The sequence below is a fragment of the Perca flavescens genome, chromosome 8 (genome assembly GCF_004354835.1).
Source record: "Perca flavescens isolate YP-PL-M2 chromosome 8, PFLA_1.0, whole genome shotgun sequence".
In the NCBI taxonomy this organism is placed as follows: domain Eukaryota; kingdom Metazoa; phylum Chordata; class Actinopteri; order Perciformes; family Percidae; genus Perca; species Perca flavescens.
The window spans coordinates 12,889,988-12,916,712 of NC_041338.1; the positions used below are offsets into that span (position 1 = coordinate 12,889,988).

At 42.1% G+C, this 26,725-nt stretch overlaps 1 protein-coding gene across 1 annotated transcript; it reads left to right on the plus strand.

Moving 5' to 3' along the window:
* The first annotated feature begins 10,172 nt into the window (after nt 1–10,172).
* LOC114559679 (zinc finger protein 536) lies at nt 10,173–26,456 on the plus strand. Its single transcript, XM_028584484.1, has 4 exons — nt 10,173–10,181; nt 10,578–12,225; nt 18,427–19,350; nt 26,026–26,456. Exons 1-4 carry the CDS (start codon nt 10,173–10,175, stop codon nt 26,259–26,261), a joined length of 2,817 nt encoding a protein of 938 aa, XP_028440285.1. The 3' UTR covers nt 26,262–26,456.
* Nucleotides 26,457–26,725: the final 269 nt, after the last annotated feature.

The window sequence follows — 26,725 nt, forward strand, 5'->3', positions numbered from 1 at the left end:
TGCTCTTTCGCTTTCCCCACCCAGATTTTTATCCTATCTTTATAGTCTGGGGATTGAACCGGCGACTTCCCGGTCACATTCTTTAACCATTAGGCCACCATCCCCCCCGTTTTAAAATAGTTGGACTGCTTACAAACCTGTAGAAACCTATAGGTGCTTTGAATTCCAATACAAGAAAAACAAGAAGAATGTATGTAAACGACAGCAAATCAAACCGCAGCATCAAAATCAAGGACCCGGTTGCTGTGTTGCCCTTGTCTGTTTATTTTTGCTTTATTTCTGAATGTCTAAGAATTTTTTATTTTTTTTTCTGTGAGGAATATGTTTGGAATGCATTCACTTATTCAGAGTAAGACAACTCTTCCTTACTTTGGAGGAGAACCTATAGTGAAGGTTAGCAGGATGCTAAAAAAATGTGATAAATGTTACAAGCATCCAATTAAGCTTTCTTAATAGAGCCATTTACCAAGTAAAATGCTGAATCACTGAGGTTTAGTCATCCTTTATTCCTTTACACAGTATGCCAACAAACAGTTTGGGTATCGATGCTGCGCAATACACAACACACAGGATGCCTGTGTAAAAAAATAAAAATAAAATCTGCATATTTGTGTCTATAAAGAGAACAAAATCATGCCATCGTTACATGCGAATCCATCATGCTTTCACAGAAGTTTTCGGAGAACATAAAAGTACTACTCTTGCAGGTAATCGCCTTAACAAATGTGACATGCGTAATACCACGTGATACCTTCAAATGCACGCATCTCAGAAAAAGGATGGATGAAAAAAAAAAAAGGATTGATGAGGTCTGAGTCCTGGAGACAGCGCGTTTTACGCACGGTGCCAGCGTGTTACACTTACACACCAGCGGCCAGATGAGGGAGACATACGGCTTCGGGACATGTCGAAGTATCCCGAGTCATTTTTGATAAGATTTCATTACCTCTTTCTTCAACTGGAAATACTACAGAGCAGAGCGCACTGCTGACGTCGTCCGGTGAGAGCGTTTAAAGATTGGATTTTTGTTGTTGTTGTTGTTGTTGGTGGTGTTCTTTTTTTTTAGAGAGAGGAAGCGTACAGTTCAATGGGGGGAATCTGGGTCCGACTATGTGCTGGGCGTTTATGATAAAGCGTGTGAAGCGTGCAGTCCGTCAGTCAGTCAGCAGTCAGTCATTCAGTTCAGCATCACTCTCCGCTGAACTCCGGCTGTCACCTCTCGAGTCCTCCGCGCCCCCCCCCGTCGCATCGGCCAGGTAAGAGACACCACCGATTCGGATTTACTCAGGGCATTTGTGGAGGAAAAAAAGTGAGTGAGTTTAAGTTTCTGACGTGTCGGATTCTGATAGACACGCGTTCCCCCAGAGCTGCCACTCTTGGCTTTTTTTTGGGAGGGGGGTGGAGGGGGGGAATTTGGGGTGGAAAAGTAAGTCATGGCGATGGCTATAAGGCGACTATGGAATTCAATTCGATTAAGAAACAATTGAGGGACAATGCAGAAATCAGCAAATGTGTGTGTGTGTGTGTGTGTGTGTGTGTGTGTGTGTGTGTGTGTGTGTGTGTGTGTGTGTGTGTGTTTCCTGGGTGTTCCTTTGTAGGTTACATAGCCTATGTTGTGTGTACGGTTAGACCGTGATCCATATCATGTTTTTAATACGACCTTTTTAAATATTATATTAAGTCATCATAACGTTTGTTTTTAATGTCATATTAATGTCTCATACAATTTAAGGACCATATCCCAAAATTAAAAACAAAACAACAAAGTACCAGACAAGCCAGACCTCATACAAAATAATGGGCCAGTGAAGTTGTGTGAGACTGAGAATAATGATGCAAGGTGTCTGCACACTGCAATGTACAGTTTTCCTAAAATTAATTTCACTATTCACAGGTTTTTAAAGGAGCACCTTTTACAGTTGCAACATTTTTTTTTTGAAGTAGCCATGCTTTAGATAATGTAACCTTTTTTCTTCTTCTTCTTCTTTTTTTTACTGTCACCTGCACAAAGTAGCACCGCTACTTTCAAAGCCATCCTCACCCTCTGCCCCCCCCCTCCTTCCTCCTGTTTCCAAATGCTCTCCTTTGAAGCGATGATGCCCCATCTGTCATATGTGAGCAAAGAGAGACCATGCTCTGCTCTTCTCAATTACTGAATTCTCCTCATGCCAGCTCCGGTGGGACAGGAGGAGGAGCAGGTGGGTGGCAGTCAGTTCGATCAATCAACATGAAATATTCAGCTTTGAATATACACATCATTTACTGCTGCTGCTGCTGCTGTCCTTGTTAGAAACACCCCAAAAAGAGTTGGGGCGTTTGTCTGAAGCGTTTTGGAACTGTGGACCATGTGTGCGCCGCCGTGACACAGTTCTGGATGAAAGATTGGGGCCTGTGTATGTTCAGATGACAGCATATTTTTCTTTTTTTTTCTTTTTTAAACTGCAGCCTGTATGGCGGCTGGAGGGGTATCTGAAATTATTATCATCATAACTGAGAGGAAATTAGAGAGAGGGAGGGGTGAGTGGATGAAACTGTATTAAATGTAGCGCCACAGCCGCCTTCTCATTATGCTGAAGTAAATTCGTACAGCTTACATGACAAAGCTCTGCTTGGCAACTTTCTCCCCTGATAGAGGCACTTGTTTGAACATGAGGCTCATGATTTGAATATCTCTAATCCATGCTGAAATCAACAGGCCAGATGAACTTTTTGGCACCCTCTTACCAACCACATTGAGAAGGATTTCCTCCCCCCAAAAATGCCTAAGCTAACCTAGACTTAGGTTTAACATCCCTTGAAGGGGGGGGGGGGGGGGGGGAAGGGGTGTAAAAGTTATTTGATTTGTCGCAGAAATCCTGGAACTTTGAAATCTTATCAGAGAAAAATCGGAACCTTTTCAATCACTGAAAACTCTTCAGGAAACTTTTAATCTCCTAACTATCTGCCTTGTGATAATAATATCTCTGTGATGTTGCCTCATGAAATTTGCCCGAGTACCATGGCCCTAAGTATTTGAGCTATGAGGCAATACAGTGAAAAGCATAGCCCCCTCATATGAGAACACAACAGTGAATAATTAATAACCTTGCTCCCAATTCCAGGAAAACAATAGCATATTGTAGGAACACTGCACTAATTTAACTAGAGGAGAAGAAGAAAAAAAAAAAAAAGTCGACAACTTCGACAAAATGTGGAATGCATCGCCATTGTTATGAAGACTATCTGCATGAGTTTTAGCTGTAGTTATTGTATTGTTTTTTGTTTTTTTTACACTTTTTATACTGCTGTGTTGCATGTGTATGTGCTGTGTTGCATGCCGTATGATATTGCAGTGTAATGTTGTTTGCCTTGGAGATTAATCAGAACCCATTAAATACCCCTCTCTCACCTGCTGGCACTATGTGAGGTGGAAGTGCACATGCAGGAAGCTATTTTCCACAGGCCTCCTCTCTTGGCTGTCAGCTCCCATTAAGGGGGAAGGTGTCATATCTGTAACACAGCTGAGTGCAGATGGCAGAGTGGAGGGGATGGCTCACCGATTTAAACAATGATTAATGAACAGAGATGGAAAACAAATTACATTGGACTATTGGAGGCAGGGAATTGTTTTTATGAAAATGTTAATTGTGTCTGCCAGGCTGATACCAGGAGTGGAGGGGGGAGGGTGGAGTGAGGGCAAGGCAGGGGGGCGACCAAGGGGCTACTGATAGGACGTCTACTACTCCCCTGGCTCAGATTATCGGCATGTCTCAGCATGCAGTGTTTAATACCTTACCTTGGCTTTAAGACCTCTAATGTGCCATAAGTTTCAAGGTTTGGCTTTTTATGATGAACCCCATGAAGAATTGTCGCCCACCACCGCACCAATTAGCGTTATCTTTAATAATAAGTGGTTGTAAGTGACGAAAGAAGGCGCCCTGTTCTAGTTGTAATTATTGCAGGCGGGTGCAGCTGCACTACTTAGGGAGATGATGATAATTATTTTTCTTCTTTTTTTTTTTTTTCATCGCGGGTTGATTATTTAAGAGCATCATACACTCATCAGAGTAATCAGGAGAGAGTGATTAGTGAAAATCCACGAGGCTAACAGCTGCCACATTAAACACTTGCCTCTGTTGCCAACACACGGAGCCAGAGCCCTTCCACAGGACAGAGGAGAAAACCAAAAGCACTTCACCTTCAACTCCACGACCACATGTGTTTGTTAGAAAGTCAAGGCTCAGGGCACACAGAGAATTAGAGTAAACAGAGCGCCCCATGAAAAGGCGTGCTGTTGTGCACCAAGGTCAATCTTCAATGCTTCAATTCACAAGTACAGGAGCGCGCCGAGGCGGAGTACAAGTTTGATATGGCATTTTTAGAAGTGTGGGAACTAGAGATCAGTACTGCGCAGTGACTTTGGCCTCCTCCTGAATTGGGTCCTATTGTATTAAAATTAGTGAATGCTCTGGAAAACGAGGGCTGTTTGATAAGACCCGATCTGATACACAATCCCTCTCCAAAAAAAACCATCTCAATTAGAGACGTGTGCCACGGCCATGTCCGGTGTTCATGCTGCGCTGCTTGCCACTGTGTAAGGCCTGCTAAACTAAAGGCTAATTCTCTTAGCCCAGATGTTGCCTGAGCACAGTCCTGGGATCCCACTGGGTTGATGAGCTCAATCAGTGAAATGATGAAAAGATGATTTTGTCCCTGTAATTACAGTGTGTAAACTACTTAGCTAGGATTGCAAAGGAAGTCATTTTCTAATTACGCTGGTACCCCGTTGTCTAATGGTGGATGTTTTGTTGTTTTAGAGAGCGCGGGAAAGAGAGAGAGGGATCAAGAGGAAGAATATGTGTGAGAAAAAAGAGAGAGAGAGAGAGAGAGAGAGAGAGAGAGAGAGAGAGAGAGAGAGAGAGAGAGAGAGAGAGAGAGAGAGAGAGAGAGACAAAAAGTGAGGAACTTCACGAGGGGTCTGTGCTCTTCTGCTGCAGCTGAAAAAAAAAGACCATCATAAGGGCAAGATGGCTGCCAAATGAGAGTTCATTGAATTATCAGCCCAGTTAATGTGCCTTGGATTATGCTCTTTGTTTGTCAGGTTTTTTTTTTTTTTCCTTTCCTGTAGATGCCATATCTTAATGAGATACTGTAAGTGGCATTACCAGACTCCTGCTGTGATTTTGTGATGACTCGTTTAATGACTTTTGTTTTAGTGCCTCCAAGTGCTTTCGCAACTGAAAGTAGACACATCTAGTATTTCCTCCATGTCTGCCATCTCTTAATATTGAGCAACGTAAAAGACGATGGAAAAGCCAAATTATCCTGTCTCTTTAAATGATATAGTGACAACAGTTTGCTTTTTCAAGCCTGTTTTGGGGGGTGGGGGGTGGGAGGGAGTTATACTTTTCAAGAAAGCAAAACATGTCATTCTTTGAGAACTGTGTGAGTTCTGTTGGAGCTGGCTGCCGTCCTGCAGGGCTCAACCATCTGATGCAGCCTACACCATGTGGATAGGCTTCTCTTGTGCAAGGCATCCCCTACGCACCCCACACTGTTAACACACCGCATCATACGCCAACGCTTTGTTTGTGTCCAAAAAGAACAGGTGGTCTGTGCAAACAAGAGCAACTGTTTACACATTAGTGATTTAAAATACATTCTATATGCACATGTCTGTGTGTGTGTGTGAGTGTGTGTGTGTGTGTGTGTGTATGAGAGAGATGGCATGTGAGAGTGGTTGTCTTTGCATGTGCATGAGGAGGACAAGTTTAGGAGACAGTGTTTATATTTCCTTGCGCTGCACTGTGTTAGTGCCATTGAAAGCATCAGAGGAAGCTCATGAATGCAAAGTTTATATATGGCTGGCATACACACACACACACACACACACAATGAGGTTATGATACAGAACACGTTAAGTAAACTGTCATTTTCAGATCTTTGTGGTATGCATAAATGCCATGTGTGAACAGTTTGTCATATGGAAGACTAATAGTAAATTAGAAGCAGAGTATTCCCCCAGTTCATACAGGTACACACACAGCTGGTCACCACTAAGCAGACCTGCTGTTGTCAGTCTGATTTGCAGTTTCTATACCCTGTAGCTTTTAGTATGTTGCCAGAGGAACTTATTTTCCCTCCCATTGCATTCATAGCCACTAATCTGCATTAGTGAATGAGACAAACAAAATTAATCGAAAACCTCCTTCACTGAACATATGAAATAGCTGACTCCCAAATAACATCACATCATCGCTGCACCACATGCACGCCAGATTTATTTTTACAGGGCACAAGCCAGATTTTTGATAGTTGTAAAAGGAGTGGCATAGATTTACTGCAGCCACAACAAATGTGTATGTATTCCTTTATGAGTTCTTTAGCTATTACTCACAAGGAGCTACTTTGTCAGTGCTGTGTGTGCTCTTTCTGTGCTCTGTACTCCCGCAGTAATGAATGGCGCTGGTTAGACTATTCTGTCTCCGTCAGGCTTTTTGGGGGGGCCTACAGAGAAGCTCCTATAGGGTTTCATTAATCTGGCTGTCAGAAAGTATATGGGTGCTATCTTTTGTACAGGTCACGGTGGGCAGCTGTGTTACCACTGCCCTCTTCCTTGTACTGGCTCTTCATCCCCTTGACAGGGCAGTCCACAGCAGGTGGTTGGCTGGCTGATGTGTTGGGTGGGCACGTGGGTGAAGTGAGACACAGAGGGCATAATGCACAGCATGGGGCTTTTACTGTCCGCACATAAGCCTGCTCTGTAATAATGAATCAAACTGTTGTTATGTTGTATGCAAACTGGGACAGTCAGGGAATTCCAGGAATTTTAAAAGTCATGATCTCTTGTTATGTGATGTGGGAGTAGGCAGAAACACATTACAGAGAATCTGGGAGATCAACAGATATGTATAGCATCCCACTCTATCGTTCGTCAGTGTATGTGTGTGGTGTAGCTATGTGTGGATCATTAGATGCGTTATTTCATGAGAATGTCATCACATATCACTTAAACTGTAATTCAATCAGGAGAGACATCGTTGCAGATATTATTTGTAAGATACAATTGCAAATTAAGAACATACATAGATTTTGGAGACTAGACTCCATCGCAGAAGGGGTATATATATATATATATATATATATATATATATATATATATATATATATATATATATACAGTGTACTGTATATATATATATTTTTTTTTTTTTTTTTTTGAGGTTTAGAGAAATCCAAACATATCCCCCAATGGAGTCTAGACACTGGTGGTGGCAACTAAAACCCGTAGACCGGAAGAAAACCAAAAGGGAGCCGTCAGCCGGGATAAGACCGAGAACACCTTGGTCGAAGAAGCCTGAAGGCAGAAGTGGAGGAGGCGGGTCGCACTCTCGTCTGAAAAGACAACTGACAGAAGCAGGAGAGAGAACAGCTTAAAAACATGGTAGTCATGCTGTGATTGGCTTGAACATACGTGCCCGATTCTGATTGGTTTACACAAACGTAACACCCACCCACCAGCTGATCAGTTTAAGAGAAGCGAGTAAGCGTAAATGACGTCTCCCTGACAGAATTTACACTGAGCTACATTTGTGTGAATGAATGATATTTTTACGAGTCATGCACACAATGATGCATGTAGAGAGAAATCAGAATAAATACTAGTTACCTTTCCTTCTTAGCTAGCAGACTCGCTAAATTAGCAAACAGTATTTGGGGATTTTGTTGACTCATTTTATGGAAAATTGATACTCTCAAAACCTCATAGACTGTACTATACAAAATGAAAAAATATACATGTTTAAGTATGTGTTATCAGTCATGTTGCCCATCAGATTAAGGGTAGGGTTCTTATCAGATACATAGTTATATTATCACACACACTTTTCCACCGCTACTCTCTTATAGATAATCTTTATTTTAGGTTACATTAAGACAGGTTACTGTAACTGTTGGTTGCAGGCTTATGTAGCAGTTCTGTGGTGCATTCACTATAGCTTTCAGCTCAACCATCCACATAAATTATTAATGCTTTTTAACTGCTATTAAAAAGAAATATGAAATATGCCCTTCTGATCAATACATTTCATTCCAGTGTCACCTCTCTATGGATTTACAATATTGTCCATCCATCCTAGCTGACAATATGCTGCAACTATACAGTAAAAAGATTGCACTTCTACCATCCTGTAGATTAAATACTAAAATACAGAATCCTTACTCTAACTGAAGTAAAAAAACAAACTGTAACCATGTTTGATATTGTCAAAACCTAAATCATCCAGAATGCACCGCTCCGATTGCTGGTTTAATTGTGTATGTGTTACATTATTTTTTTCTTTTTCTTTTATTGGCTGTGCTAAATCACACCTGCTCCATGTTCGTCTATGCGCGGCCACACCTACGAGGCGCTACTGTGTGACACGATGCTTAATAACAATCAAGCACTCTCTCAATCTGCACCGGAAAGATCCTAATCCACTCTGACAGAGAAACACCTGATGGCCCTGCATACTGCTCCAACAATTCCTACTAGTACACACACACGCGCGCACACACACACACACACACACACACACACACACACACACACACACACACGCACACGTTGAAGGTTTTATGCCTTCTTCTTCTTCTTCTTCTTCTTCTTCTTCTTCTTCTTCTTCTTCTTCTTATGCTTAGTTAATCAGAGGAATACCACTTTAAATGTGAACTGGATTTAGTGTATGCTAATATCATTCGCTCACTTTCTTCCTGTCAGATATGATTAGGTCAGGTCTGTATCCTTACATTGATCTGGGTGCAGAGCAGACAGGTGGCTCACACCAGCCATGGGTGCAGGCATGTCAGCTCTTAATATGTGAGGTTTTGTGTACAACATTTTTATGATTTGACTGAGGTTGCTATGGACCATAGGCAACAGCAGCAGCAGGTGGCTCCGAGTCATTGTCAGAGATTGTATTTGGATGCCTTTACATTAAATCTAGTAGTTTGTCTTGATTATGGATTAGGATTGTGCTGTGAAAGACAGGTAAGAAAGAGCACATTTATGCAGCAGTCAAAGTTATTTGATGCTGCAGACGCATAGCTGTTTAAAGTTGAGTTTGATCAATCATTATTGATTGGGCGCAGACTTCAAATTGGATACACTGCTACAGTATTACACATCCAAGGCTACAGAACAGTAATGACATTAATAGAGGCAAATGCGATAATAGCTCAAATGACCGTAATCCGTGGAATGGGTGGGGTGTGTGTGTGTGTGTGTGTGTCTGTGTGTGTGTTTGTGTGTGTGGAGGGGTGTCATACTCTCTCCCCCCCTGTTTTTTTTGTTTTTGGAATGAGTGCTAAGGAATACCAGTTTAAGAAAAATGTAGTGGATCAACTATATTATAATAGAATATACTCACTCTTTCATGTCAGATATGGTTAGGTCAGTACCATATGGTTACATTAATTTCTGATCTGCAGCTCAGAGCAGACACGCTGCTCACACAAACACACTACTGCTGCCAGCCTGCCAGCTTTTTATCTGTGTGGTTTTGTGCACATCATTTTCATGACTGACTGAGGTTGCAGTCCAGGATGATGTAAGCCTGTGTTAATTCAGTGTGGACAGTGCGGGCTTTGTTCTGTGCCCTTTGGTACTGCACTAGAGCTGTGCAGAGCTCACTTATGTGACCTCTACCATTGTAGCACGATGTGAATTTGAAGCTTTGTTTTGCTGCTGCAGTTGAATAAAAAAAAAAAAAAAAAGGAAGCTGGGCTGGGGAGAAGTGAAGCATATTTTAGCTTTCCATTTGGATATTCTTCCTTTAACTTTAGTTTGCATTTTTGCATCATCAAGTTGTTTATTTTCCTTAGTACTCTTGTGACATAATTATCCTGGTAAAGGTTTTTATTCAAATATGCAATAGACCTGCTGAAAAAGCTTAACACTTTTACTTTAATCTTTTTTTTTTTAAGCGCAGATTTGTGAAATGCAAAGGAAGGGCAATGAAAGCAGACAGTCTTTGATGTTTGTGCTGCCTTAGTGTTATGTGTCAGTACAAAATGAGATCAAGACAAAGATTTTCACCTTACCCTTTAGTAAAGATGAGATATTTGTTGAGGAAGCCTTTGTGGTTAGACTTAATCAGCATTTTCACGGTCTTCAACAATAATCTAAAACCACAGGTATACATTAACACAGGATGACGAAAGTCAGAACCTACTTAGCTCTATTTCCTGACCTATTTGTGGTGCATCAGTGGCATTATATAGCAGCTGCAAAAGTATAGATTTACACCCTTAATTGACAGCCAAGAGCCCCACTGACATTATACTGTACTCACCTATTCTTGGGGTTTCCGAGGGGGAAATTAATATTTGAATAATTTATTTGTTTTTGCAGAATTAGAATGCACTTAATGTTCCTTTTGTTTTCTCTTTAGGTCTGAGCTACAACAAACAGACATTTCATCCGAGCAGCATGAATCCACATCCTGTTTCAGCTGAATAAGTACAAACAGTCAGCATACAGTTCACTGCTAACCTTCCGACCATCCCACACAGACACCTCTGACCACCATACTGTAACATCAGCCAGTCCCTGAAAGGACAGCTTCATTACCCTGTCCACCCACCCAATTAGGAGCCAGATGGCGCTTCTGGCCAATCAAATCATGGATGCAAGGATTCTCAGCAGTATGAACGGGAGAGCAGAGCTTTCCCAGTTCTTGAGAGTCAGCAATCAAAGCATCGCCTCCCAGGTAAATTCCACCCAGGAACAGGACAGCCGCAAGAACAGGAAGTATCCCTGCCCGTTGTGTGGAAAGCGCTTCCGCTTCAACAGCATCCTTTCCCTTCACATGCGCACACACACTGGCGAGAAGCCATTCAAGTGCCCATACTGCGACCACAGGGCTGCACAGAAGGGCAACCTGAAGATACACCTCCGTACTCACAAGCAAGGCATTCTGGGTAAAGGCCGTGGGCGAATTAGGGAGGAGAACAGATTGCTTCATGAGCTTGAGGAAAGGGCGATACTAAGGGACAGGCAGACGCGAGCTGGTCATGTTAGCCAACAGCAAACATCGATTATAAACCAACTTCAAAAGCCCCAGCTGTTACAGACTGTCCCGACACAACCCCCATTCTTAACTAACTCTGGTGCTACAAAGAGCCAGCCACACGCATCCACCTCCCCTAAGGTGACTCCCGTCCCTGATGATCCCATCCAGCCCCAACCCATCGGCTTCCGCTGCTCATTCTGTAAGGGAAAGTTCAGGAAGCAGCAGGAGCTTGAGCGCCACATCAGGATCCTGCACAAACCCTATAAATGCACCTTATGCGAGTTTGCTGCCTCACAGGAGGAGGAGCTGATCGGCCACGTTGAGATGGCGCATATAACTGCTGATTCGGGCTTAGGGCAGAGGCCTGCGATGGGGGCCGGTGACAAGAAGAAGCCCGCTGGCGAATTCCCCTGCGAGGTGTGCGGCCAGACCTTCAGCCAGGCCTGGTTCCTGAAGGGTCACATGAGGAAACACAAGGACTCCTTTGAGCACTGCTGTCAAATCTGTGGCCGTCGTTTCAAAGAGCCCTGGTTTCTCAAGAACCACATGAAGGTCCACCTCAATAAGCTGGCTGCTAAGCGTAATCTCCCTGCCGAGCATGACACCTGCGTTGACATGAACAACCTATCACAAGACCACCAGAGCACCCTCTACTCGCAGTACATCACCCGCATTCACAACAGGTTCCTCATGGCCGAGAGAGCCGACCATCAAGATTACAACCAGATACTTGCCACAGCAGGAGTTGACATGAAAGTTAGGGAGATGTTAGGGAGGATGATTTCCTCAGGCCCTTTGACAGATGCAGATTGTTCCTCTTTGCTGAGTTTAAACCATCACCACCCTCCACTGAGCTCCACTAGCATGGAATATCTGCAGAAGATCACGTCAAACAGAGATACACTCAGCAGCAGCAGTAGCAGCAGCTACCCAGGCTGGCAGATCATGACACCAGGGCTGCCTGTTGAACAGCAAATGTTCGGTCCTAAAGACCAGCAGCAGTGCGCCTCCTACCTGACTGAGACATGTGTCCCTGTAGACGATGGGAAAGTGTGTCTCGCCGACCCAGACACTAAGGCCATCAGCAGACCCGGTAGCCCAGGCAGCGCGAGTCATCCTGGACCAGAGATGGGGAGCTCCCACTCTGGCAGTGGTCTCGACCATCGACCACAGTCTTCTTCTCCAGCTACAGGTAACTCAGTCAAGGAAAGCTCTTTCTGTTATAAGATCTTGTTAAAGATTCTGTTAAATGAATGATTTGACATGTTTCATCATATTTCAGTTCAGTTTACTTGACATGAGAAGTACTACGCAGGCACTGCCCTACAAAGGCAAAAGACCATAACTCGCCCGAGTGTGGAACTTAGAAAAATGACTTTAAAGTTTTTTGTTGTCCAGCCAAATGAATTATAGGTAGGAAACAGGAAATCTGGCAATTAGATGCAATGTATCTACATAAAAAATCTTAAGCTCCAACTTGACTTTTGACCTCTATTTTTTTGAAGTTATTGTACTCTGCCTTTGTATTGTCTGCAAAAAGTGAAAGGTCACGCCAAGGCAAAAGGCAGTAACTTCCAAATGATCAATATTTGGTTGCTGATCACCATTTACAAAATCATTAAAGTAACACGTCTATAAAATGTAGTGATCATGGCCTGTATGTCTGATGACTTACAATTACTTATGGCCATTTACTGTACTTTTTGCTATCCTGAACCGTAACTCAAAATGAGCATTCCAAAAATAAAGTCAAAGAGCAGTTACTGGTGTTATGGTGTTCTGCCTTGGTTTTTCCTGGGCTTTTAGAAGTTACTGTTAAGACAACCCATTATTTTCTCAAAAAAACAAAACAACGAAACTGACTCAAGATACTTATCCACATGTTAAAGGATGTCTCGAATGTCCCAAAAATATCATTAACTTATTCTCAAACCAAAAACGAAGTTACTGCCTTTTGCCTTTGCAGGGCAGAGCAGGATAATGCCTTAGTTGCTCTGGAGGGAGCTTTCCAAAGTTTTGACAAAAATAACTCTGATGATGGCATCAGGGTCTAATGAATCACACTATTCAGTTGCATTATAGGAAAGGTAGTATATGGAGCTCGATCCATATACATATACCATATTGACATTAAAAGTCAAATATCTGGTCCTCTGCTGATTTGATTTTGAACAATCTTTTTTTTTTTTACTTAATTTTAATGTTTACTTAATTTTTAATTGACAGTAGAAGGGTGAACAGGAAATGCAAGGAGAGAGAGGTCCCCACCTGAATTAAAACCAGAAAGGTTTACTATAATCTGTCTCTTGCAAGTCCCCCAAATTTATGGAAGTAACATACTGAATCACTGGAGGGCCCTTTTTTAATATTTTGTCAGTTTTTTTGCAGGATTACATGTTTCTATTCTGAGAATTGATATGAGGTACGATGACAGACTTACAGACAGACCTTATTTCTGTGCACTAATTAAATCTGCTTAGAATATCAAAACAAAGGATCCAATTTCTGCATCTCGTAATCTTTTCTTTTAAAAACTAAATAAAAATATAAAGTAGCTAAGTGACAGCTGTTGCCTCATATTTTACTTCTCACTTAGTGTAGGTGGACATCTAGCGCAGGGTCAGCTACACCACCACAGATATTACTGTCATCCACAAGGACTTTGTCTTCCTTTTAAAGATAATGGCATCATGTTGAATTGCAGGGATAATTAGTACCCTCTATTTTATATCCGTCACATCCCCACCCCTTGCCTACGGGGGCACAAGATGTTAATGCATGCCATCTGGTGTTTTTAATGATTTGATATATACCACCCAGTGATTTTTATGATTTGATCTACCACCTGGTATTTTTATTGATAGTCTTCTGTTCCACCTGGTGATTTGGATGATTTGGCTCTCTGGGTAAATGCCTTTCTTGTCATGGCATCCTGCTAACATGTTATCATGAGCCTGAATTACTGCTTTAACAGCGTTGTTAAGAGAAGAAAAATAAATCCAAACTTTTGTTCTGTTTCTTCATAGCTTATGGTTATTTTCCGTTGGAGTACTGCTATGTTGTGTGCATCCCAGTCTGATGCGCTCTTGTGGGATTTGATCCAGCATCCTCTTAAAGGATGGCCGTATAGCAGAGATAAATGGATCAGGTTTAATCTCATTAGATGTTTTGTTTCCATATTGTACACACATACTGGTATCTGCATATTTACATGTAAATTCTCGCCGTTTATGGCCAAATCCCTCTCTGGTTGCTCTTTAAGAAATGTTCAGGCTCTGTTGTTTTTACTTTCCCTCTTCTCCCCTATCTCCGAGACCATACGGTGTCACTTCCAGAAACATTTATGATAGCTGGCTAGCTGAGGATTTGAGTGCACACAGTTCTGGGATGGCACATTCAGTATCAGACTCTAATTTCAGTCAATATTAAGCATGGAAACTAATTCATTGTAAAGGTCAGGCGTCATTGCTTTAGTCAATGATGGATCCGGCAGGCTCTCTCTCCCCCACTCCTCCTCTCCTCTCTGTTCTTAGTCTTGTGTAATGGTAGACTCACTCTGGGGGCTTAGCACCGCATTGTTTAGCTCTGACAATATATCCTAGAGACCTCTGCAGCTGCTCCCTGCGCTCACAATGACAGATTAATTAACACAATCACACGCTGCTGGCCCTGGCTCAACACACAGGTCTGCTGCGGGACAGATAGGTAAATCCTACACATATGGAGAACACGCACCACTTGATGAGGGTTTAATAACAGGGATAAGTTTTTTCGGAGGTGGGGGGTTGTAACTGATCAAGTCTGTCTGTCTCGATGGTTGGACGTGGAAAAAGAGAGAGGGAGAGAGCGAGTGTTTTCTAATTCAGGAGAGCGGAGATGCTGAGGAAGAATTACCACTGCCAGATGTTCAGCTTGAGGAACATTGATTAGTCCAGAATTACTGGGTGCATTATTCATAGTCAGCCTATGGTGGTCATGAAGTTATTGATGTTCTCAATATGGATAGCAAATATAGTACAGTCATGGCTGTCAGGGTGAGAGACGGCTTCTTTGCCCGATACATCCAGATACAGTGCTGGATTTAGATGTTTAACTACAAACACCATGCATCTTAAATTAGAACGCACGCTTTGATTTCAATGGAAGGCGTGTGTTACGAATTACTTCTCTCAATATCTCATCAGGACAGATTTGAAAATGCACTTTGACTTTAATTATAATCTGAGATTTAGACTAACGACTCTTTTTAAAATGATAAACTAATGAAGGATGCATGCTTCGGGCCTCTGACCTACATTGGGCCAGTTAGATCCCTGCTCAGAATGAAAACATGCCTAACATACATAAAATGCTCTGACAGTTATTAATTAGTCCCATTCAATACTCTTAACCTCAAGGTCAGTGAGCAGACACCATGTAATGATGTCGTTGCCACATGTGTTTTGTCCCTTATTCCCTGCTTTTACACTTCTTTTACCGTACAGCCAAGAGAGCCTGAAATGATAAGCGTCTGTAAAACTGTGAATGGTAATATGAGCAGTGGTTTACCCAGAAACATAGATAAAGCAAGCTGCTTGTACAGAGTATCACTTTTCATTTGGCTGTTCCAGTTACATCAGTATATTTTTTGTGATTGCTGACAGTAAAAGCATCTTTTAACCAATTGGGTCCTTATCTAACTCGGGCCTGTGTCTGTCTTAACAAATTCAGCTCTTATTCAGAGATCACAGTCAATCTGTCTGGTTTGTCTGAACTGATTACCTGTTGGCTTTTCTGTCTCCCTCTCACTTCTGTCTTTTAATCCTCTTTTTAATTATTATTGCAGATATGAGGCTCAAATTAAGCTCAAAATGCTTGTTTCCCTAGCATGCAGATAAAAAGATTTACCCAGGGAGTTGTGAACACCTGCCTTGAAATATTGTTCCACCGTCTCCTGAATGCCATTTGGCTTAATTGACTTGGAAACGTCCCAAATGCGTCATTGACTATGTGGTCTAATTAATATTAATAATATATGCTATTATAAACATCAAAGAACATCTGGTGCCCCTGTTTTTCTCACCAGTCTTGTGTGTGACTCTCTCCCTCTCACTCTGTTTCATCTTAAACCAAACCAGCCACCATGTATCTCTGCTTTGCATTTCAGGTGCTTGATTTCATATGAAGAAAGAGCCAAAACCTCACTTTATATAGAGTTTGATATCTACAATATAACTGCCAAATGCCTATGTAAGCATATGTGAGCCTGTGATTGCATTGACGGTGATGTATGGTTGTAAATCTTAAAGCCTATTTCCATATGAAATGAATCACTCGTCCAAACCCAGCTGCATGCTTTTTCCATACACACGGCTCACTTGAGGCATTTATTTATTTATTTACCTTTTTCCTCCGCCTTGCACATCCAGTAAGGGCGGATAACTCATACGCATCACTTCATTAGATGCTCTGTGTTAGGTGAGAGAGGCTGGGGTTTGTAATGATGCAGTAATTGGAGTTTTGGTTGATAAATCTAAGCTCTAAAATTACTCCCCTCACATAATGTGAGCCTCGGCAGTGTAAGTAAATCTTAAACTGATTAAGTTAGCATGAACCAGGCAATCACAAAAATGGCACCCATCCAAAGGAAGAGGAAAAAAAGGCAGAGTCTTCATTCTTTGTATTGTTTTACAGCTCTCATGTAGGCTGGCAAATGGGTTTGGGAAGGTCCACGCTGAAAGATGAGGTCAGATATATGTGTTTTCTGCATTTGGAGCTGGCCGGTAATGTCATCGTAATTTAACCCACAGAATAATTGAGATATATGGCGTGTCTGAAAGAGTTCCATTAAGCTGTTTAGATTTTTTTGTCTGTTACTGGAGACAAGGGTGTGGCACTGTTGAAGTCTCTTTCCCGCTCTTGTACACCCACTCACGTCGCCATGCACATTCAATGTACGCAGACGTGCGCACACACACACACACACACACACACACACACACACACACACACACATATATATATATATATATATATATATATATATATATATATATATATATATATAACCCATATACAGTACATACAGAGGTGACTGCCTTCCGTTCAGGGGCACCAATTTGCCATTTCAGCAGTGATTTTTCAATTTCATTAGTTTCAGCTCTATTTAGGTAATATGTGGGTGTTATTTTATGGTTTTGTAGATTTGAAATAGTCAAAAACAGCCCTCCTTTTTTACTACCCTTCACGTTACTAAGGTGGTTTTTCTATTAAAGTTGGAAACAAAGTCAGGTAGCAACTGCAGATCATTAGATTTAGATTTACCTCAGAGAATTATCTCGGGGTCAGATCTTGAGGTGTATGAAATTGATATTTCTCTAGCGCGGATGAATCGCTGTTATAACTCAGATATTAGTCTATTAAAGAAGAACAATAAGACATCAATATGCATAGAATTAAATTAATGGTGGTGGGTTTATCTCCCTATCCCAGACGCATCCCTAAAAGACACAGTATAATGTATGACCTGACCTTCAAATGCCAGGAGAGTGTTGGGCAATAAACTGCCAATATTTGTGGCTTAATGGCGTCGGATGACTTTTACTGTAATTGGAATGGCAGCGAAACAGCTGGGCTGTTTAAAGACAGTGCAAAGCTGAGGTCTCAGACAATCACTAACTCAAAAATGGTCACAGGGAGTGTGTTTAACCCTGGAGGGAGTTTCTGTGATAGCTATAATGATTAAACTGTAGGTAAACAGAGGGGAAGAAGACATTTACATTACCTTTAATTAAAAGTTATGGTGAGCACGATCAAATCTTGTTTCCAGATGGATATTTTTCACTTGCTAAAAGGAGGAAAAATTACCCTTTGTCATTTCCCACAATAATACACTTTGTACTTTTTGAATTATGGTTCCAACACACCATTTTTCAAGTATGAAGCAAAAATAAACTCAGCTACAGTAAATGGTGCGGTTAATCAGAACTGCTCACATGTTGGTCTTCGTTATTTCTGACTGGGAAACCCACTTACTGGTTTTGATGGAATGAGGTTCTTGTCTGCGACATCTGCCTTGTTCTAGTTGCTTTGAATTTGACTGTTTATTATTTCTGGAAGAATCGTGTTTGGTGTTAACATCTTTGGGTGTATTTATTGCACATGGTGGTGGCGTCCATACTGTAAAATGATGGATCACTGGAGCTGAAAGCTGATTACAAGCTTGATTTACTGCAGGGCAGCGCTTAAATCATTCAACTCAGCCTGGTGTGGGAGTGCAACATTTTTCATGTTTAGACGACAGTTGTTGGTACATACTTTTCTCTGAACAGAATGCTCAGTATGCCTCAGATACACATAGTGTCCTAATTTGATTTGGATTGTATTATGTCCCTGCTGTTATTGTCTGTGTTAGGTGAGAAAGTCTACAGGTGTCCACTCTCCAGTGACTACACCGCTGCACAGGCTGCCTCCCTCGGCTTCCATCTGGATCGCTACCACTTCCCCCACTGGCAAACAAGCAGGGATCTTTCTTCTCCACTGCAGCCCACCAGCAGCAGCAGCTCCAGCCCCAACCCCAACCCCAAGCTCAGACCTAGATCCAGGGAAGACTGGAGCCCAGCCCACTACCTTGGTCTGGAGAGCCACAGTGATAATGCCCTGCTCATCAACAACCAGTCAAGTGACAAAGATACAGGTGGAGACGGCCCTCTGTCTGCTCAAACCAGAAAGTCCCAGTATGAGCCTTTAGATTTGTCTGTCAGGCCAGAGTCTGTCATGTCTCATTCAGGCATGTCTCCTGCTGTACTGGTACAGATGTCTGGCGTTTTTAGTAATAGACTCTCCTCCTCCATTACCCGCCGGCTACAAAGTTACTCTAATGCCGCAGCTGAGCTCGGTGTGAAACCTGCATATCAGCGTGACCTTTTGGTGCAGGGAACAAAAGAAGAGATAAACACACAGAATGCCAGCTCCACAGGTCATGACGGTGAAGGTGAATTTGAGAAATCCGAGCAAGGGAGGGAGGATGAAAATGATGATGCTGCCAAGTGGAAGATGCTGAAAAATAATATCCTGGAGCCAGAGGAGCTGGGAAAGGCGGATTTCCAGAGTCCTGGCGAGAAGAAGCACGACAACCCGGGAACTTGGGGCAGAGCTGTGGCTGAATGTCCCGTCTCATCTCTGGAGAACTTGGCTCCAGGACAGGCAGATCCCCTCCAGCATCAGGGCGGCCTGCTCTCCTACCTCAGATCCCAGGGGAACCTGAGCAGCGCACCTTCCAGCGCACACAAAGCCAGTCTGAACGATGGGGGGAACATGGAGAAAGATGTCGCATCAGGTGAGCATCTGCTTCTATATCATGTATGTCAAATGCAGCTGTCACTGCTATCAAGATGTAGCCAGGGCTGCCTTCAGATTTGAAAGTATCTATTGCCACCTAGTGGACAAAGACCGGTTCTTTTCTTTCATCTAGTTATCTCCTTTCAGATGCTTTGTACCAGCCCATCTGAATGTGATAGACCACTGCAGATGTCCATAATAACAATATTACAATTGGTTAACTTAATTCTAAATATAAGTGGCTGACTAGCATGCGTGACATTGTTAGCCTCAAGGATGCTGCTATAAAAATCCCCCAAAAGTTTTTGACTGTGTCTCCACCCTCATCACCTGACAGAGGAAGTGTGAAGAGTGAGTGTGAGTGTGTGAATAAATCATGCCAGTTATAAACAACACACTTCCTTTATACTTATAGCATATTAGTTTTTTTTTTCTCCCTTCCCAGATCGTATCTGTGATCTCAAATAGGGACTAAAGAAGACACAGGTGTGTGGCGCTGATTACCCCTACACTTTAAAGGATGATATAATCTCCTTGTGTGATAGGTTACAAATCACCCAAGCCAATGGAAGCCCACTGATGGAGAGGCTTAAGCTCTCGTGCTGGTGTGATATGCTTGCTGAGTGCAGATTTAATAATGCTGTCTCTCAAGAGAGGGAATCCAACAGCTGGGGTCTTTGATATGCATGTATTATGAGTGCAACATGATACACCTTCCCTCTGATCCCCCTCTTATTCAGAAACTCAATATGTTCATGTGAAAGACAGGAAAGTGCCTGTCAACTCCATTAGGGATTAACATCTGTTTCCTTTCTTTATGATTCTAACAGCAAGATGTAGTTTTCTATTTGATTGTACAGATGGCTATTATAATATGCCGAAAAGCACCCCTCTCCTTCAACTCCTGTCATGGCCATCACGCTGTTCATGTTTCGTTGTTGCTTTTATTGTGTATAATTCCGTTTTAATTACAAAAATAGATAGCATTTAGAGAAGCTGGCGAGTCGTCTGTGAGCAAACCTAATGTTATGAAATCCTTTAAAAACCTAAGAACAGTTGGCATCATTAAACCTCTTTTTAACCTTAAATACAGCATATATACTGTGACTATTGCTTGTGTTTCTCAGCAATCTGATCAATGTATTTGTTCTCAGCTTGAAGTTATTTCAAGCATCCCTTCCCTTGCCTTTTTGTTTGCTGCAGATTGATCCTGCACATATTTTTCTCTCTCTCTCTCTCTCTCTCTCCCTGAGGAGGTAGATGTCATAGACACAATAAACACCTGTCAGTCAAACTGGACATTGAGACGAGTAACTGACATTGAGAGTCTATCGAGTGTCCTCTAAAAAGTGAGCTAAGCAGGTGGCCCGGCAGCCTGTCCTGTCTGCAGTGCTGACCAGGTGGCTTTGTCATGGGGCTGTCTCCTGTTGCCCCCATCCTCTCCATACTGTATGGCACGTCGAGTGGCATGGTGACATATTGCCGGGCAGTTTGGACATGGAGTGATGTGTTTGTGATGACAGTTCAGGTCGGCTCCAATGTGCCAGCAGTGGTAATTGGCCAGATGGTGACCTCTGGTTGAACCTGTCTGCATGCTCATTAGTCTCAATAAGCCCTCCCTAGTGTTTTAAACAGAAACTCTCATCTCTGCACTGCTTTGACTGAACCACTAGATGGCAACATTTACCACTTCATCAGTTAAGCTGTGGTAAATCCTCTTAACATTTCTGGACCAGGTATTATGGCGTGCTTTCAATTTTTCACAGGCACAATTTGGACAACTGTTTTTGAGAAAACAGTCACATATTGGATGCCTTGAGGTTCAGAGTATTATCTAACTTCCAACCAGTTAACCGGTTAACTAAACCACGCTGTGCCTTCTGTGACATCAGATCAGGCCTCTCAGACGCATGAGAACAAGTGAATATGAGAAGATCGATAAGGACAAGATTAAGAATGAAAGAACAATAGAGGACAGAGAGAAAGAAAAGGCCCTGATTTTGAAAGGTTGAAAGGGCTGAGTCATTATCTCATTGTCTGACCTGTGTATACCCTCCGCGGAGAGGGTGACAGAGAGCGAGAGAAAAAGGAGAGAGAAAAGGAGCGAGAAAGATCACCATAGATGGAGATAGATGGAGCGACAGCGAGGTGAAAGAGGAGCGGTAGTGCGGCTGTCTCCATGAGCAGATGTCGTTTGAGGGCAGCGAGAGGGCAGCGCGGCCTGCCTTTGTGCCGTGCTTCTCCCCATAGAGATAATGAAGGGTGGAGCACTGGGAAGGATGTGCAGTCATCACTCACTGTCTGTGTGCCATCAGAGCTCAGCCCTGTGTCATCCGTCACCATTCAGCTCCTCTGGCCCCCGTCGGCCCCGCCACTGTCATCATGGTCATTATCTCAGCCTGTGACACACAACACACTCCCACCGCACACAAAAACACACACACACACACACACACACACACACACACACACACACACACACACACACACACACACACACACACACACACAGACACACACAGGAATACATGTGTGCAGGTGCAAACATATGTATACACGTGTACCAACTCACGCAAATATGCACTTAGGCAGGGCAGGATATGGTTTGACATTTTTTGATTTCTAGTGATTATATAATATCTGAGTTTCCTTACCAAAATCAAGCTTTTTTTGATACCTTACTTTGACTCAAATGAAGCCAAAGTTCTCAAATGTTAAATGTTGGTTAAACAAAACCCATACAAGAACTTTGCATATATTTAAAGTCTAAAATTTGCAAAAATATTATTTTAAAAAGTGAATATCTGTTTAAAGAATACAAAAAGAAGAAAACAAATGTCTCAGCCCTACTTATGGCAAGAGTACTAACTTGTACTTAGAGGAATAGTTTGATATTTTGGAAATGACGCTTTTTCGCTTTCTTGAAAGTTAGATGAGAAGACGCTACTCTCATATTTGTCCATTAAATATGAAGCTACAGCCAGGAGAAGGTTAGCATAGTTAGCCTTAAAGCTTGGAAACAGGGAAACAGATAGCCTGGCTCTGTCTGAAGTTAAAAAAATCTGTCTACCAATTCCTCTTAAGCTCACTAATAAACACATTATAGTTAGATTTTTTGATTTTGTTCATGAACCAAAGAGTAAAAACTACACATATTGTTTGACAGAGAGTTGTGTACTTTGCTGAAATGAAGACTGAGGAGGCAAGAAACACAAGTGGTCAAACAATCATACAGCTTTTAAACAAACTCCCAGGTTAGCTTAACATTTTTGTAAGACAAAGTACAAGGTGAACAATAGAATTACAACTCAAACTATTCATTGTAAAAACATTCATCACACTATATAGACTGACTTCCTGGTTCATCTTTGACCTAGCATCCATGCTATAGTTATGTGCACACACGTTTCCTGTGATTTTCCTTCGATAATCTGGCTGTACTGTTAGCTTGTTTACAATCTGTCTGATTGTCTGACTGCCCGTGTTTCTTGTCTGACTTCGTTATAGTGATGTTGCCGTGTTCCCAGATCTCAGCAATTACTTTGGTGAGTATAATGTTATCATAACAGATGCAAATGGTGGCCAAGATTACATAAAGCCCAAATTGTAATAAACCAGAACTGTCCTTTTAATACAGTCCAATGTCACTCTCATACAGAGTCAAAGTCAGTAATCACTCATTCTGTTTTTCTTCCTTTACTCTTTCTATCAACACCACACAATCCCACCCCTCTCATTTCCTGTCCAGTCTATTTGTGCATCCGTGTATGTCTACGTGTATGTGTACGTGTGTGTGTGTGTGTGTGTGTGTGTGTGTGTGTGTGTGTGTGTGTGTGTGTGTGTGTGTGTGTGTGGCATTTCTGAAGCTGTGGCTCGGGCAGCCTTTGAATGGAGGATCATGTGGTGAAGAGATGGATGGCTCCGAGCCCACTGCTGTCTTCTCTAATTGTAAAATATTAGTTACATTAGACTGTGGCCTGTGATTAATGGAACTTATTTGGAGGTTGCCCTCTCTTGGACCTCCCCTCTCCTCTGGTGGGAGGGAAGAAAGAACAGCAGACCCAGGGAGACGAGGAGGGAGAGAAAAAAAGACGATAGAGGCAGAGAGGGGGGAGACAAGCAGGGCAACAAGCGACTGAGATGTAGAGCCGAGACCTTTTGGCTTATTATTAACCGACTTTATGAAAGCATAATGGGCTATGGGATTGTTCACATTGTCTGAGAGCATTTACAAGATTTTAACAAGATTGAGGGAAATCTGTTCGGTCTCTTCAGTTACAACGGATGTGTAAAATTTGGGAAAATGGGTGTGCCGTCTTCGGTATTGCTTTATACACTGACAGCCAGCTAAACTCTCTCCTAACATCAACACTCTGAAGAAGACAGTCGTTCCCACGTCCACAGGTTTATGTTCAGAATTTTATCAATTCAAATATTTTCTTTCTACCGTTACACAATTTAATTCATAGCTATTAAACTGATATAGAAAGATATTTTTACATGTAAACAATATTACGTTCATTCATACGAGTGTAGCCTGTCCTGTGACTTATAGTTGCCTAGCAACCATGCAACGTTAGTCACAGCACCAAAGCCAGCGATCACGGACATTTGTAATATAGACTTAACACAAAATAACACTGACATCAAACTAATGATCTATGAACCTATGTAATTATTTAAAAAACAGTGAATGAATACATACCAACGATGCTACTCTAGGCATAAATATAGGCAAATGTAGCTGTAGTTGGCTTGCTACACTACAACCATAAATCACTGAACCGTTAGTTTGTAGCGTTCGTTTACTTCCTAACTACCGCTCACGCGACATAGCGGTTACCAGCTGAGAGTCTTAAAGTGATAGCAACGTAAATAGAGAACTCATAAGACTTGAGGCAAATTAACTTCTTACTTTTAACAGCTTATTTATAACAAAACAATGGGATTTTTCAGTTCCCTACATGCTTATAGATACAGCAATGTAATAAGTAATATTAAGAGAGCTTACCAGATGCCCGGAATTAGAAATGTTTATTATCTTGCTGTCCACCCTTATTTCCTGTTTTTCCACCTGCATTGAATTGGAGAAGTTGAAGTGAGACAGGTTGAGTTTTAACATCACAAAGTGCTCTGTACCTGGATTTTGACAAAGCTTTTCTTTTACTATTGTTCCTAACAGACAGCTCTCCCTCACTCAATAAGACTACTCTCTTTCTCTCTCACACACACACACACACTCTCACACACTCTCACACACACACACACACACACACACACACACACACACACACACACACACACACACACACACACACAACCCTCTGTGCCATCCTGATGATATTCAGATGTGTCAGGCCTTATTGTCTCTCTGACTGGTGTGTGAATGCCTGTGTGTGTGTGTGTGTGTGTGTGCGTGTGTGTGTGTGTGTGTGTGTCCTTTACGGCCATCAGGTTATTATACACCAACAGATGGAGCATTACCTTTTATTGCTCACACCGTCTGTGAGTTTTCCCACTTTTCCCCCCAAAAACACCTTTTTTATGTAGATGTGAGAGCGAGTGTTCAGCTGCGTACAGCTGTCTCGGCTCTGATGAGGAGCATGATAGAGAGGAAGAGGCGAGGGTGGGGTGAAAAGGCTGAGACAGCCCTCAGTTTTTGGGAAGTGATGTCAAATGACATCAGCACATAATGGTTTACTGTAACCATGAATCACAGAAAAACACATTAAAGCGTTAGACAGAGGGGAAAAGAGAAAGTCATTATATGAGGTAACATCTCAAAAATAGCACAGCAGTGAACAAGGACACATGGCTGTCTAGTTAGACAGGTAGATGAGTCACCCAGCACAGTTTTTGTTTTGATCTTAGCAACACCTTTGGGCATTGGTGTCTTACTGATTTTTTTATGGAGGTCAGATAAACTTCTGGAAGCTATTAACAGCATGTTTTGTTGTTTGTATCTCAAAGTTACACTCTGTGCTGTGTCATGTAGGTTCACATTATTTGTAGTGGTGTTATGTAGCGGGCGCTACAGAGAGGGACAGACAGGAAGTTTTGGCATGCCTTGCCTCCCAGCTGCAGACGTCTGTCATTCCTCAACTCAACACTTGTGTGTGTGTGTTTATTTGTGTGTGTGTGTGTGTGTGTGTGGGTGTGGGTGTGTGTGTGGGTTTGTGTGTGTGAGCAGGAAATATGTTACAATGAATTAGAACTTGCTGGCCTTTTCATAAAAACCTGTCAGCCCATGAAGTGTCACAGTGCGGTAAAGTGTTAGAAAGTGCAAATTGTTATTATGAGTCCACATCAGCGTCACAGTTTTATTTGATTTAGACATTTTTCTACACAACCACGGTGACTGTAGCACCCTATTACTAATAAGAAACTAGTTTGAGCCCCATTGAAACATCATAGTAAGTGTGTGGTTTTACATTGCTCTCTGGCATTTCAGAGGCTCTGTCAAAGTTTAACGCCTCACATGCCAACATCTGGTCTATAACACTGGAAACATGACCTGGCAAAAATCATATTTAATATCCACAATTATCATTTTTAACAGAACTCAGTGTCTTGATTTTCACAAAGCTTTTAAATGAAGAGAAACTTGAGTTTTGAGTAACTGTATTGGTATTCATTCTTTTTTTTCTCTGTCTCTGTTCTTTGTCTTTCCCAGCTCGGAAGCCATTCCAGTGCAGGTACTGCCCCTACAGCGCCTCCCAGAAGGGCAACCTAAAGACCCACGTCCTCTGTGTCCACCGCAAGCCCTTTGACAACAGCCTCTACCCGGACCGCCGCCTCCGACGCTCACACACGCCCCAGAGGCCCTCCAGATTGCCTCAGAGCTTCATGGGGGATAACCGCGCACCAGGAAGAGACCAGATTGGCATGACATCACTCTGTGGGACTTGACGTTGTCATGGCAACAGCAGATACAGACAGTTATGATTATTGTTTTAGCTTCACCTCGAAGGGGTTAGGATGATTGGATGATTGAAATTGTTAAAAAAAAAAAAAAAAAAAAAAGTTAACAACCAACCTTGATGTATAGTACATTCCAGTGTTTACTTGAAGAGCCACAGTACGTATATATCTGTAGCAAAGACGCTGCCTATAATAATAATAAAAAATAATAATAATAATAATAATAATAATAATAATAATAATAATAAAGTCCATTGTGATGTGAAAGTGTAGCGAGGCTATTTAGTGCTGTTCATTTTGTCAAAAGTGTCCAAACGATTTACTTGTGTTTACATGCATCTATCAGTTCAACACTTGTCTGATAGGGAGAATGTACCGTGCCTGCCCAAAGCACTTGTTCTTTCATCCAGTAAATACCCTGTGTTACATTTTTTGTAAATATCGCTCGATTT

Bases quoted from the DNA above. Each gene is read 5' to 3' on its own strand.
- LOC114559679 (XM_028584484.1), top strand. The intron at 12,226-18,426 runs GTAACTCAGTCA...TGTCTGTGTTAG, and splicing joins GTCTTCTTCTCCAGCTACAG to GTGAGAAAGTCTACAGGTGT. The intron at 19,351-26,025 runs GTGAGCATCTGC...TGTCTTTCCCAG, and splicing joins GGAGAAAGATGTCGCATCAG to CTCGGAAGCCATTCCAGTGC.